The sequence below is a fragment of the Tenrec ecaudatus genome, chromosome 9 (genome assembly GCF_050624435.1).
Source record: "Tenrec ecaudatus isolate mTenEca1 chromosome 9, mTenEca1.hap1, whole genome shotgun sequence".
NCBI classification, from domain to species: Eukaryota; Metazoa; Chordata; class Mammalia; order Afrosoricida; family Tenrecidae; genus Tenrec; species Tenrec ecaudatus.
In genome coordinates, this window is record NC_134538.1 from 6661468 (window position 1) to 6677036 (window position 15569).

Here is a 15569-nt window from a genome sequence, read left to right on the forward strand (position 1 = left end):
TATCACAATTCTTCCATCCATCCATTGTATCAAGCACATTTGTACATTTGTTGTCATCGTCGTTCTCAAAACATTTGCTTTCTATTTGAGCCCTTGGTACATGATTCATTAAAAAAAAAAAATCAGCCAGTAACCAAAAATGCAGATAAGAAAAAACGCAGAGTTGCTTCTGCTGAGTTATTTAGCTATTTCTCGAGTGGAAAAAAATGAATCAATGAAACTTCAAATACAGAATGGTCCGAAGCACGTGAATCAGTATGTGGTTGCATGCATGCAGATACCTGCAGAGAAGACTACAGCGTGCCACCAGCAGCCGTCTCTGAGCGGTTGGTGCTGTTTGGTGCTGTAGAGCCAGCTCTGACTCACGGTGTCCTGATCTACCTCCAGATGCTTCTGATTCCATCTCACATTGGTTGCATTGTTGCAGCCCCTGTGACAGCTTACTTTCTCCAGAGTCTTCCTCTTTGTCTCGGACCTTTTACTTTTCCGAGCATGATGCCCTTCTCCAGGGACTGGTCCCTCCTGATAACACGTCCACACAATGTGAGATGAAGCCTGTACATCCTTGCTCCCAAGGAATGTTCTGGAAGTACTTCTTCCATGACAAATTTGGTCATTTGTCTGACAGTCCACCGTGTAGCCCATGTTCTTTATCACCACCTTAGTCCAAGGGCACCGGTTCTTCTCTGATCTGCCTTGGCCGTTGTTCAGCTTCCCCGTGTGTGTGAGGTCATGGGAACACTATGGCCTGGGCCAGGCCCTCATTAGTCTTCCAGGTGACACCTTTGCTCTTTAATACACACGTGTATGAACTAAAACCCAATTAGCAATCCGTTTTGATTTACCCTTGAAGAAGTGTTAGCTCCTACACCCCACTCCCATCCACCCACCCCCAACTAAAAATTAAAAAAAGTTTTGTTTTTAAAATCTTGTTAAGAAAACTTGAAAAATATTTTAGGAATGGTAAGCCCCTTTAAGAGAGCCTGGCTCCACCCGAAAAGTTGAGGTCCGTTCAAAGGGTCTGATTGTAAATCAGAGACTCTTGTGCTACCCTGTCTCCTCTTTCCTCAGGAACCCTTTAATATGTGGCTGGCTTGATTTGAAAATTTTTTTCAGCTTATTTTCACTTTACTAACCCTGTAGGTTTCTAACGTCATGGTTCATTGTAAGCTGCACTACTAATGACAATAACAGCAATTATTAACTGTGCATTTACACAGTTAATAATTGACACAGAAGTGTTAAGCTTTCTGCTAGACAGCTTCAATCCACTCTCTCATAATTCTCATAATTCCACAAGATGAGCATGATTATCTGCATTTACACTGAAGGCACAGGGATTATGGATGGTACGTGGTTTGCCCAAGATCACGCTGTTGATCAATGATGAATCCAGGGCTTCAGCCCAGCCTGTCTCACTCCAAAGACCAGTCTCTTGCTTTCCTGGCATCTATCATCCACCAGGACTGGCGAGGAGTCCTGGTGGCACATGGACCTGCAAGGTCGCTCTGTGGGGGAGAGATGAGACTTTCCGCTCTGGTCACAATTCAGACCTTGGAGACCCTGTGGAGCAGCTCTGCTCTGTCCTAGAGGTCCGTTGCTACAAGCCAGGATTGGCTTGACAACGACCAAGTCGGTTCTGTCTCATAGCAACCCTACAGGACAGAGTAGAAGGGCCACTGTGGGTTTCAGAGAATTAAAGATGATAAGACTTTCTCGTTTTCAAACTAGTTGCTCTATAGCAATTTTTTATAACCCTGCTGTGCTCTGACCACCAACATTTATTGCCTTAATTTCTTCTGCTAGAGACAGGTTTTTATAAAATCATTTTATTGGGGCTCGTACAACTATTTTTTTCCTTTTAATTAATTTATTCTTTTATGGGTAATTGGTTTCCTTTTTTGTTGTCATCACTGTGTTCTCGCTATCTTGCTGTGGCTTGATTTTTGGTGCATATTATCTGTACAGATCTATCTAGATAAGAGACTGTATTAATAGTCTGGAGGAGAAAACAACGGGACCAATGGTTCTGGGGGGACACGGGGGAAGGGGAGGAGGGGGTAAGGAGGTGGTGCTGACCAACCCAGGGACAAGGGAGCAACAAGAGATCCAAAATCAGTGGCAAGGAGGTGTGAGAGGCCTGGTAGGAATTCAGCAAGGGCAAGGTAACCGAGAGAAATTACTGAAACCCAAATGAAAGCTGAGCATGATAGTGGGACAAGAGGAAAGTGAAAGGAAACACAGGCGCTCGTACAACTCTTACCATAATCCATACATCCATCCATTGTGTGAAGCACATTTGTACATTTGTTGCCATCATCATTCTCAAAACATTTGCTTTCTGCTTGAGCCTTGGTATCAGCTCCTCATGTTTTCCCTCTCCCTCCCCACTCCCTCATGAACCCTGGATAATTCATACATTATTATTATTTTGTCATATCTTTCACTGTCCGACATTTCCCTTCACCCACTTTTCTGTTGTCTATCCCTCAGGGAGGAGGCTATATGTAGATCCTTGTCATCGGTTCCCCCTTTCTCCCTCACCTTCCCTCCACCCTCCCAGTATCACCACTCTCACCACTGGCCCTGAAGGGATCATCTGTCCTGGATTCCCTGTGTTTCCAGTTCCTATCTGTACCAGTGTACATCCTCTGGTCTAGCCGGATTTGTATAGTAGAATTGGGATCATGATAGTGTGGGGGAGGAAGCATTAAACAAGTAGAGGAAAGTTGTATGCTTCATCGTTGCTACACTGCATCCTGACTGGCTCATCTCCTCCCCACGGCCCTTCTGTAAGGGGATGCAAAGACAGGTTTAAATGAGTTTAATAACAAAGAGTTTCAGAGACATTATTAATTTCATAATCTCTTCTTGGATCAGGAAACTAATTTCCCCTCTTTTCTACCTTTCATAGCCTTCAGAGAGAGAGAGAGAGAGAGAGAGAGAGAGAGAGAGAGAGAGAGAAGTGAGGACTTCTTGCTCTCTCTAGTATCTCCTTCGACCTGAACCGTGAAGCTAAGCAAATGTCCCAGGTGTGGAGCCAGGACAGAGAGCAGACTTCTCCGATCGTGGACTCCTCGTCTTGTAAAGCTGAGGAAGTGCCTTCAATGTCTAAATCACCAAGATCGATCAATTCATTTATCAATTCCAGTTCAATCAGGAGCTAGCAATCACACCAGTTACTTGAACCCAAATAAACGTATGGAACAAAAGAAAGCAAACCCATTGCCTATCAGTCAATTCTGACATGACTACCCTGTGGGTGGCACATATAGTTTCTGCTCAACCAATGAACGAAAAGATTGGCAGTTCAAATCCACTCAGGGAGACCATGGAAGAAAGGCTGGGCGATCTGCTCCTGTAAAGATTACAGCCAAGAAAACCCCAGTGGGCAGTTTTATTCTGTAACACATAGGGTTGCCTTAAAAACAAACAAAAGATAACAACTGGATAGCTAAAATGTTTATTAAAAAATATCCTGGAAGCAGTGACTGCAAGGAACAACCTCCATCCCTAGTGCTGAGGCTTTGGTTACTCTCACTGCAGCTCAGAGAGCAGGCCCCAGGGGGCTGAAACTCAGGCCCCTAGCGGGTGCAGGTGTGGGAGACAGGGGCAGCTGATTGTGCGGGGCTTAGGGAATTGAGAGTTTATCATCGCCCCTACCATGGAAAGCATTGCTGCGGCCCAGGTGAGGACGTTTCCTAGGGCCGAGGTGATGGGAACTGAAAGACAAGTCTTTTCTTCCTCTCCCAACTGGGAAGCCTCCTTCCAGTGCGCACGATTGGCAAGGTCTTACCCGGGGGAGCAACCGGCCAACCAACGTGTCCTTGGTGGAAAAGGTTGAAAAAGGGTTGCTTTGGAGCTGACAGACAATCCCGTAATTTCTGGCCCAATGCATATTGCTATGGTTCTAAATGCCGGCCTCCATGCCTCTTTTGGTCACTGGCCACCTGTGGCCGAAACTCGCTGCCATGGAGGCTATCCTGACGCACAGGGACATGATGGGACGGGGTAGAACTGCCCCTGTGGGCTTCCAATACCATAACCCTTTACTTGGGTGACAAGCCTCACTTTTCTCCCACAGAGCTGGTGTTTTCAAACTGCTGATGTTGCGTTACCAGCCCCATAACTCATTATGCTACTAGAGTCCCATGGTGGTTTACGGAACACGTGGTCTGGGTGCATGCTTTCCAAGGAGTCCCCAGGTGGTGCAATGGTTAGGTGCTGGACTAAGAACCAGAAGGTTGGTAATTTGAGGCCTACTTGTGGAAGATCACAGCTGCTGGAAACCCTAGGGGCCAGTTTCTGCTGCGCCACGTGGAGCCTGCTGCCTCACAGGAATTGGAATTGACTCGACAGAAACGGATAACATTCTCAGCTTTATGATTTGCCTATGAATATCTTCTTCCTTGGGGAACTTCCTATTGTTACTTATTTCATAATTTTGACTACTTTCAGAACAAGACGAAACAGCTCTTTGAATAAATGAACACAAGACCACTTGAGGTTCAGTAGTCAGTTGATGAACGTGGTGAGTCAGGTCCCCCAAGAGGGCGGGAGGTATTTCCGAGCATCTAGGAGGAAAAACCTAAGGATGAAAGGATTGCCCTGCATTTTCTGATCAGGAGACCTGCGAGCAAACACAGATGGGTGAGTGGGGAGGTTAAGTCCCAGGGACAAGCACAGTGGAATAAAAGGCTGATCGCTCTTTACAAAAGATTAAGTCAGCTCCTGTATTACTCAGCCCTTTCTCAAATGCAAGCTCAGCTCTACTGGGGCACCGTCAATGCTCCTGCTCCTCTGGTCAACCTGGGGACCTAAGTGTGTCTGGGTTTATCTTTTAAACCAGAATCTCTTTGATCTGAGGGATTCATAGAATGTTTTGTGATTGTCATGGATGGATGAATAAAGCACAGGGAAAGCCTCTCAGAAATTATTGAGTTCATTAATCAGTTTCTAAGTGAAGCTGAAAGGCCCTGAGAAGGTTGGCGACTTTTCTTCCAATCACACAACCAGTGACTGGCCCTTTACAACCCAAGGCCCGGCTCCGTCTGCCCTCACATTCCCCCTGTGTTGACAGGAGGAAGGGTGTACCCCTCACTAGTGTGGCACTTGGAAATGGGCCATTGGCCAGAAAAACAAACTTTTATTCAGTGCTCTCGTGATGCAGTGGATTACACGTTGGGCTGCTAACTGCAAGGTCAACAGTTCAAAATCACCAGCTGATCTGGGGGAGAAAGATGAGGCTTTCTACTCCCGGGAAGACTTACAGTCTGGAAAACCTACAAGGAGACTTCTACTGTGTCCTATTGGGTGGCTACGGAGTTGGCCTCAACTGGACAGCAATGAGTGAGTGAGCGAGTGTTGTTCTGGTGGTGCTGCGGGATACTCCCGGGGCTGCGCACTGAAGGTTGATGGTTCAAACCCACCAGATGCTCAGACGGCGAATACTGAGACTCTCTGCTCCCACCCGTTTACAGCCTCAAGCCCCCTACGGAGCAGTTCTCCCCTGTCCTCTAGGGTTGCTCTGAGGGGACTGGTTTAGTGTTTTCGTTAAAAGGGGGCCGAGGTCAGCAATGTAGAGGTTGCCTGGCAGAAAGTAGATCTCTGATCTACTCCTTTAATTCTGCCCCCTGACCCCCAATTAAAATTATTTTAAAAAAGATTTTAGTTAGGGTGAATGACTGACAAAATATGTATGGTCCAGGGCGTGGCACCCCAGCCGACTCCACTGGAAAATACTCATCATAAAGGTCAACGGACAGACCTGGAACTGTTTAAGGGCTTTTCAATTTTTACTCTTTCTTCCTTTCTTTTGTTTTGTTGTATTAGCTGTTATTGGTTTATTCATTCACTCATTTATTTTAATGATCTGCTTTGCTTTGGTTTTGCACACATTATTGTCTATGCATGTCTTTCTGGACAAGATAAACCGGATGAACAATCCAGAGAAGAGAACAATGGGACCAATGATTCTGGAGGGGGAAACGGGAGAGGGGAGGGGAGGGAAAGGAGATGAGGTGCCATCAAACCCAGGGACAAGGGAAGAATAAGTGATCTCAAATTGATGGCAAGGAGGGCTCAATCAAGGCAGTGTAGCTGAGAGGAATTACCAAAACCTGAATGAAGGCCGAACATGATCGTGGGACAGGAATAAAGGAAAAGGAAATAGAGGAAAGAACTGGGAGGCAAAGGACATTTATAGAGGTCTATATACATGCATGTATATATGTAAGTATATTTTTATATAATGATAGGGGAATATATGTACATATATTTATAAAGTATTTATAGTTATAAATAAATATAAAGTATCACAGCAGCAGATAGACATTGGGTTTCCACTCAAGTACTCCCTCAATGTAAGAACAGTTTGTTCTACTAACATGGCACTCTGTGATGCTCACCTTCCCTGACACAATCACTGAAGACAAAATGGGTGCATAAGCAAATGTGGTGAAGAAAGCTGATGGTGCCCGGTTATCAAAAGACAAAGCAAAAGACCTAGCATCTGGTGTCTTAAAGGCTTGAAGATAAACAAGTGTCCATCTGGCTCAGAAGCAACAAAGCCCACATGGAAGAAGCACACCAGCCTGTGTGATCACGAGGTGTCAATGGGATCAGGTATCAGGCATCAAAGACCCAAAACAAAACAAACAAACAAAAACCGTATCACTGGGAATGAGGGGGAGGGCAGAGTGGAGACCCAAAGCCCATCAGTAGACAATTGGACACCCCTGTCAGAAGGACCACAAGGAAGCGAAGAGCCAGTCAAGATGCAGTATAGCACCGACAAAACACACAACCTTCCTCTAGTTCTTTAATGCTTCGCCCCCCCCCCCCACTATCATGACTCCAATTCTTACAAATCTGGCTATACCAGAACATGTATACTGGTGCGGATAAGAGCTTGAAACACGGGGAATCCAGAACAGATAACCCCCTCAGGGCTTTGCTAGTTGGCTATTATTATATGATATATCAGGTTCTATAAGTTTGACAAATATTCTCTGTCTAGTTACCTATTGCTATGTAATGATTGTAGTTTAAAGCCAGCACTGTTTATTTTGTTCATGAGTCTGCATGAAGGGCAGTACTTGACCTTCGCAGCTCCTTACTTCTATTATGTGTTTGGTCGGGGTCCTGAAGACTCGGGGTGGAGTCATTTCGAGACTTGCTCACACACCTGTCTAGTGGCTGATGCCTGGTGGCTGTTGCTAGTATCAACGGGGTCCTCAGTGGGGCTGTGGCTGAAACACCTACCTATGACGTCTTCATTTGTCAAGAGCAGGGGTCCTCAAACTACGGCCCGCGGGCCACATGCGGCCCACTGAGGACATCTATCTGGCCCGCTGGGTGTTTTTGCCCCATTTTGTTTTCTACTTCAAAATAAGATAGATGCAGTGTGCATAGGAATTTGTTCATAGTTTGTTTTTAAAACTATAGTCCGGCCCTCCAACGGATCTGAGGGACAGTGAACTGACCTCCTGTTTAAATAGTTTGAGGACTCTTGGTCTAGTGTTTCTTCTCACCTTGGTGGCCGGGCTCCAAATGAAAGGATCTCAAGGGAAGAAGAGCCAAGTGGAAGCTCCATCTCCCTTTTCCAGCCTTGGGAGACCTGCAGTGCCATGTCCGCTGCTTTGTAAATAGAGACCCGTTTACCGAACTAGGGAACAAATTAGTGGCGAGCAGCATGCTGGTTGGAGCAGGGAAGGTCGGCTGCGGAGTTTTCTTAGATGAGGTCATGAGATAAATAGCCCAATGCAGCCTGCGGGTTTGATCCGCCGCAGGTGAGCCTTCTGGTTCTTTAAGCTGATCGGTGACAGCTTTATCAATGTCCCTGAAACATGGAGTATACCTTCTTGGTGTCATTTTATTTTGGCGGGTGGTCTCCCGTTCTATTCCGACGGAATGGGACAACCTCAAGATAAGGTCCACAAAGACACTTTGTCCGAGCACATCGCCACTTCTGTGGGAAACTTCTGAGAAATTGTTGGGAGTTATGTAGACCAGACGTGCAGAAAAGGGGCCACACTTTCCTCCCCACAAAGTGGGCCAAGTCCATTCTACATTTCGGTATGATATCGCCACTGTGGAACGTCAGAAGGCCAGGTTTTCCTTCGTTTCTGCTTCTCTTCCTTTGCTGGCTACCATGGCAACAGAATTCCTCCTTCCCTCCTTCCCAGAATGAGAGAGAAATGAGGTTGAGACGATACTTTCCTTGTCCCAGTGACTCTAATACAGACAGCACGCATCAGCTGAGGAGGAGGAGAAAGGTTGAGCTGAGTGGACCTGACCTCCCTGCTCTGGTTGGCCACTTATTAGCACTTCTAAGAAAAACCCATTGCCGGCCTGTCTCTCCCTCCCCCTATCCCTCCTTCCATCTCCTCTCCCCTCCTTTGCTCCCTTCTGCCCTCGCTCCAAGCCTTCCTTTCCATCCCCAGATGGTTTTTGGCCAGACATCACCAGAAGAGCACGTGGCTTTTCACTGGCTGTGTGCTGTGCTGGAAGGACTTGGAAGGAGTAGCAGTAGACGAAACAGAGGCCAACGAAGGCTGGAGATTGAGCAGATCTAATTGGAAAAAAAGAAAAAGTTTCCTCCCCATCCTGATTCTAGAAATCTCAATTGCTAGGTACAAGGAACTGTTGAAGACTCTAGTGGGAGTTAGGTGATATTCCAGGGGTCTTTATGGAGGGAGGGGAAGCAGGGCAAGCTGTCTAGCTTTGGGGTTCATGACTATCGAGAGTCATGATTGGTTGTTAGACTCGTAAGCAGGAGAAGCCAGTTCTTTCCTGGGGAGGGCCTGGTTGGACAAGAGTTTGCCTTTGGTGAGGGCATCCGTGCTGCTAGGAAATTATACAGAGATGGGAGTCCTGGGACCAGGCAAAGGGCCAGCCATGTAAACTTGATTAAATGTGTGAGATAACAGAGAGGCTGTAGTGTGAGGTTCACTCATGTACCCTGGCCAAATTCATTCTTGGTGACATGGGACATGGGAACAGAAGATGGTTCTAAGGTACCCTCCTGGGTAGGTAAGGTCTGTCTGGAAGGTAGATATCCCTAGGGTTGATACTCTGTCTAGGCTAAGTCTGCAGAGAACAGATATTGAAATCCCTTGATTGATCGGGCTGGACCAGGCAGATAAATTCATAATGTGGAAGGAAAAATTGAACTACGCATTATTACAATACCGTATGCCGCGTGTTATTGAATAGGTTTGCATAATCCTTTTTAAAAAACAATTTATTAGGGAAGGTTTGCATAATCTTAACTCATTTTCTCAAACACAAGTGTCAGTGACCCAACAGAATGGGAAATTGTTCAATCCATTTTCTAATCTGTGGGTTGGGAAAATTGGTGATATAAGGAGAAACAGAATCCTCTTGGTTCCTGAGCCTTCCTATTCTACTTCCCCGAGCATCTTCCAAGTCTGCAGAGAAACCTCAGGGCCAAGAAGAGCACATGTTTAACCAGTGCCTACTTTTCTGGATCAAGAAGCCGGTCTCAGTGGATCCAGAGAGCCTGCTCTGCTCAGCTCTAAGGAGCTTTCCTTCCTTCCTTTTTAAGCGGTTGAGGAAATGGTGTGGGAACTTTGACCTCATCTGGCTTCTCAAGGGAGAAGGAGAATCCAACTCCACATCTGCCCCGGGTGATGCCTATGATCAGACATGCCCCCACCTTCCCTTCTTCTTTACCCTAACCTTGACACTGAGCTTTCCTTCCATGACACTTCTACCTTTCTGTTGGGTTCGGTAATATGTTGGAATGGCTACCCAGAGCTACTCAAGATTATGGGGGTGTATTAGAGAAGCTAACATGTTACAAAATAGTAAGAATACAGCTATTTTGTCCACAATCTCTCTCCTCAGCCATGCTAGGAGTTCTGTTTCTCTTTGGCCCTCAGTCTTTCAGTCACGTGGTCCCTTTGGCTTCTGACCTGCTTGGTCAAGTGTTGCAAAGCTCCTTTTAGTGATGGTAAAGTGCCTTTGGGGCAAAGGCATCCCACTTTGCAAGCCAGCCTCCTGCCCATCGGTACATACACTGATACACCGACTGGTTCACTGAACCAGGAAGGCTTGTGGCCTTTGTGCTGCTTCTCTGCTCCACCTCATGGACTTGATGCTGCACCTCTGCCACCTCTCCATCCAGCGACCATGGATGTGCCCCTTCCCAATTCCTTTATCTTCCTGGTAGTGGCCTGCTCTCTTTTTCTGCTTCTGAGATGGCTCTCTTTCTATCCAGAAGAATGATAAAATTGACCAATGCCCTGCTGGGAATCCTCTGTACCTTATTTGCATGCTCCCACCCTGCCCTGTGGTGGATGTCATTAAGCGATGGAGGAATCATACGAACTACTTTCACTCCCACACAGCCATTCACACCAACATGGACATGCTAGAAAGAGACAGAGAGCTTGACTTTTAATTCCATCCCAGGGGAAACTCAAAATCATGAGTTACTGAGAAGAATAAAGATTCGAGGTATGTTTCTGTGAAATAACGTGGTTTTTTTTAAGTGCTTCAGCGTGTCCACATTCCAATAGTAGTGAGTAAATATTGCCTTTAGGCAGACCAGAGGCTTTGGGATTTCTACTCCCACCGCGTTACAGTCTCAAAAACACTCAGGGTCGGTTCTGCCCTGCCCTACAGAGGGGCCATGCGTGGGCATGGACTTGATGGTCATTGTGGGAAACTAACAGTGCGGGAAATAGGGCGAGGACTATATTTCCTCACTCATTACAGAGGGAATCTGGAAAGCTGGTATTCCACGGCAGGAGAGCCTCCTCTTTGGTTAGAGGAAAAGTTGAAGTACATGATCCTGCTTTCAAAAATCATTCCCACCGATTCTGCCCTGAGCAGCCAGGCTGCCTTAGAGAGCGCATGTTGTTGATTGTATCTCCCTAGAGAAGCAGACACGATCCTTTTGCTTTCTCTTCCTGCCATGACACCCAGTCCCCCTTGTCCTTCCCCCTAATGCAGGTGTGAGGTTCCCTCACCTGTGAGCTCAGGGACCTTAATGTAGATACCACCCACCTTGTGACACATATGACTACTGTGTATGCATGTCTTAGGCTAACTAGAGATGTCCCAAGAGAGTAAAGGCTCGCTCTCACTTCTCCCAGTTCCGGTGGTCCATCCAGAGGAGCGGAGGTGAGCATAAGATGTGTCATGACTCTTTTATTCTCTCTCCTATCTTTCTTATCCTCTATGACTACTATAATCTTGATATATGATTGCCATACATTTATGCTTTCTGGGCTACCGGTTGTTGGAGGCTGGTTTCCTCTGGCAGGTCACCAGTGTTTTTGTTTGGTTGTTTTTTCATAAAACACCCAGCTTGTATTTCAGTCTACAACACTGAGACCGCTGATCATCCGATGGTGAACGAGTCCTCAAAGTCTAGGTGCTTGTTATAAGGAGGGGCTTCTGCCCCAGATGTAGTCTAGACCCTGTTGTTCTTTTTAAAAAAATCATTTTATTGGGGCTCATGCAACTCTTATCACAATCTATACATACATCAATTGTGTCAAGCACCCTTATACATTTATTGCCCTCGTCAGTCTCAAAATTTGCCTTCTACTTGGGTTCCTCAAATCAGCTCATTTTCCTCACCCCCCCTCACCACTTCCCCCTCCCTCTCAAACTCTTAATAATTTATAAATTATTATTTTATCTTATCTTACACTGCCCGGCATCTCCCTTCACCCATTTTCCTGTTGCCTATCCCCCAGAGAGGAGGTTACATGTAGATCCCCGAGATCGGTTCCCTCTTTCTACACCCCCTTCCCTCCCAGTATCGCCACTCTCACCCTTGGTCCTGAGGGGTTCATCTGTCCTGGATTCCCTGTGTTTTCAGATCCCATCTGTACCGCTGTGCATCCTCTGGTCTAACCGGGTTTGCAAGGTAGAATTGGGATCATGATAGTTGGGGGGAAGAAGCCTTTAAGGACTAGAGGAAGGTTGTGAGTTTCCTTATTGCTACACTGAACCCTGAGTGACTCATCTCCTCCCCACTACCCCTCTGCAAGGGATGTCCAGCTGTCTACAGATGGACATTGGTTTCCCATCACGTGCAATAGACCAGTAGTGGACTGGTTCCCTAAGAAACACTTAGAGGAGCTATTTGTTGATGTTACAGAGCTTACTCTTTCTTACTCTTTCAGATTCTGATGAAGAAGAGCGGAGTTGAATACCTGGTGTGTGTGTGTGTGTGTGTGTGTGTGTGTGTGTGTGTGTGTGCGTGCATGCAACAGATAGCGGACATGGATCTACCAGGTATTCTGAGGTGTGGATGTGGCTACATTGACCCCACCCCCAGTGCCACTGAGTCCATTCCTACTTCCAGTCGTCATATCATATGTAGACTTTTTGAGGCTGTCACTCTTTACTGGAGCAAGTAACCTCCTTTCCCCCCAACGGAGTGACTGGGAGTCATCACTCAGCCCTCGCGCAAGTAGGAGCTGTCCTAAGAAAGTACATCTTGGGTGTGTAACAAAGGCACTCTGGTCGTGCTGTTGGGTTAGGTGAGGGCTCCAATCTATCAGCCAGATTAAGACAGACTTGGTGAAAAGGGCCGCTGGTCTCCTTCTGAAAATCAGCCAATGCAAGAGAGCCCCATGGATCACAACAGAATCGTATCTGATACAGTGCTAGAATAATGAAAAGACGGCCCAGGACTGGAGAGTGCTTTTCGGTTATTACACACGTGGGTTGAAGCCAACTCTAAAGCAACTAACAGTAACCGCTTGCATAAGATACACAGAGTAGGCAAATAGATAGAGACCAACATTTATTAATGGTTGCCAGATGTGAGAGAGAGACGTGCAGGAAGCGAGTCTTTGATTAGAGGACACTGAATTTCTGTTAAAAGGGATGGGTGAAATTTGGAAGTGGATCATGAGGGTGGTGCACAGCTTGAAGAACGTAATGAATGTTACTGAAATGTACATGTAAAATATGAAATGGCAAGTATTTTGTGTGTATGTGTATATATATGTGTGTATATCTCTATCTCTATCTCTATCTCTATATCTATATCTATATCATCTATATCTATATCTATATATTTGAACTCTATGTCATAGGGGGTTACATGTTGGGCTGTTAACCACAAGGTCTGCAGTTTGAAACCACCAGCCCCTGTTCCATCTTCATCTAGGGGGTTGGGATTCCAACACCTCTTTGGGGTCACAATTCAGTCTGCAGTAACCACAGTAGTAATAAAGACATAATATATGTAGCCCATTTAGCACATGGTTGACAATTGGCAAGCACTGAATATTTAGTGTAATAAAAGATTACCTATTTGCTCCTGGAGGTTTTGTCATGTTTAGGGAGGTTGTGGCTTTGTTCAAACACCATCGTGTGGCTAAAACCATCCATTTCCATAGTAGATAACCAAACTGATTGTGTCATAAGGTAAGTAGTCATTACGTGCAATTTCTGTTTTCTTCTACGGTCTACTTAGTAGTCTAGGCATCTGTTGGAGATTGGCCCTTCTTGGGTGGTTAATAAAGCCTTGAACTTGGGTGGTACAAATGGTCGGTGTGCTCGGCTCCTAACCGAAGGGTGGGGAGGTTGAGTTCCACAGAGGCACCTGGGAAGGAAAAACCCAGTGACTCACAATCCTCTGGAACACAGGTTTACTCTGAGACACATGGAGAGGGAGACACATGAGGTGGCTTCTGCACAAGGTAACCTAGTGTTTTTTTGTGAAGGTAATCCCTGTGTTTGACATGCACCATTTTCTTCCTTTCCTGTGCTTCCCAAATCCGTTACTACACTTTCATCCCAGAAATGCACATACAATCCCTCCCATGAGAACTTCTGTAGCATGAACTGCAGAATCGGATCTGATTTAGGAATAAAAGTACAGCATCTTCTTGGTCTGTGTGCTCTGTTTTGGTTCGTGTCAATCTGTGTGAATCTGGTAAAGCTGTTAAAAAAAGAACTTTGTGAGAAGGTCACATTTGAATAGCATCATTGATTTACCCTATCCGTCTGGTACCTTCCACCTCTGATGTCTGTAACCCGGGATTGTGAGGACAGGTAATAATGAGATTGGGCTTTTCTAAAACACTGGATGACCTCTAATCCTCGCTTTCTGTCTCCCACCTCTCCCCTCCTCCCAGGGCTGATAGTCTACCTAGGAATGATGGCGGGGGCCTTCCTCCTGGGGGGCCTGGCCGATAAGTTGGGCAGGAAGAGGGTTCTCAGCATGTCTCTGGCCATCAATGCCTCTTTCGCCTCCCTCTCCTCCTTCGTGCAAGGGTACGGAGCCTTCGTCTTCTGCCGACTCATCTCTGGAATAGGGTATGTAATCCGCTTGTCGTGGGCCTTCCAGATCATTGGGACACTAGTTCAATGGGTCACCTCTAAGTGGGACCTGCAGCAACCGTGCACTGAGTTGTCTGTCCACTTTCAAACTACAGTGATGTGAAACCGTAGAAAGGGGCAAGGTTGTAAAATCAGTGGATCTGATTGAACTAGCCTGAGACTTTTCCCCAATATTCAGTGAGGAGCTGCCTGCTGGTCAGTCTTTGCTCAGCAGTCTTGGTTTACTAAAGTAGCGTCATGTCTTGTGGGAGACTTGGCCCCCCTCAAATCATTGGGTTATTTCACCAGGGAGCTCTCAGGGTGGAGTATAGGGCAGCTTTCTTTCTGCTATGATAATTTCTCATACATGGCGTGATTCTTTCTGGTGTTTTCTTTTTGCAGGATTGGAGGTGCACTGCCAATTGTGTTTGCCTATTTTTCGGAGTTCTTGTCTCGGGAGAAGAGGGGGGAGCACCTCAGTTGGCTGGGCATCTTCTGGATGACTGGGGGCATTTACGCATCTGTGATGGCCTGGACCATCATTCCACACTACGGTGAGTACATTGCCTTACATTTGCCCGGGGGCCCTGCAGCCAAACAAACTTTATTGTCCTCAGACTTATTCCTCATATTTACAGTCACTTCCTGTAGGAGACCGGGAAGTTTCTAGAGAAATTCCAACAGCAGACATATGGCTTATGCATACATCTTTCTGGAAGCAATACAACCAACCTGCCTTGGTCACCCTCACTCCCTGTCCCTTCATTTAGAACATCTCTCCCTCTCTTCCTTTTTTCTGCCCTTCCACAGCAGAGTGGTTAACCGAAAGATTGGCGACCGTTCACATAGAGAACGAGGTGACCGTCTGTATTTATCAACATAGAGTCTGATAGGGTTGCTGTGAGCTGGAATTCACTTGCCGACTCTATGTGTTTTCAATATAGCCTCAAAGGTGCAATGGTTAAGGACTCAATTACTCAATACAAGCTTGGCCGTTCGAACCCACACAACAGTTCCCAGGGAAAGAATCTGGAGACCTGCTCTCAGGAAGGTCACATCCTCGACAGCCCCATGGGGGAGTTCTACTATAACGGACTTGACACCCAATAAATCGTCCATCTTCCCATGTTTCCTCCTTCCCTGCTTTCAGTTGAAAGGACTACACCCTTCATTTGTTCCAGCCCTGCCCCCATGAGTCAAGTAGGCCTTAGCGGCTCCATTTGAAAGCAGTTGGTAACGTAGTGGGAGGGGGT

At 46.3% G+C, this 15569-nt stretch overlaps 1 protein-coding gene across 1 annotated transcript in view; it reads left to right on the forward strand.

The window, feature by feature from the left end:
• The window catches only part of SV2B (synaptic vesicle glycoprotein 2B), an 89572-nt gene that overhangs the window by 20402 nt on the left and 53601 nt on the right, over nt 1-15569 (forward strand). Inside the window, exons 2-3 of the mRNA XM_075558413.1 lie at nt 14133-14313; nt 14719-14870. Coding sequence (XP_075414528.1) covers nt 14133-14313; nt 14719-14870 — 333 coding nt within the window. The remainder of the gene's footprint in view (nt 1-14132; nt 14314-14718; nt 14871-15569) is intronic.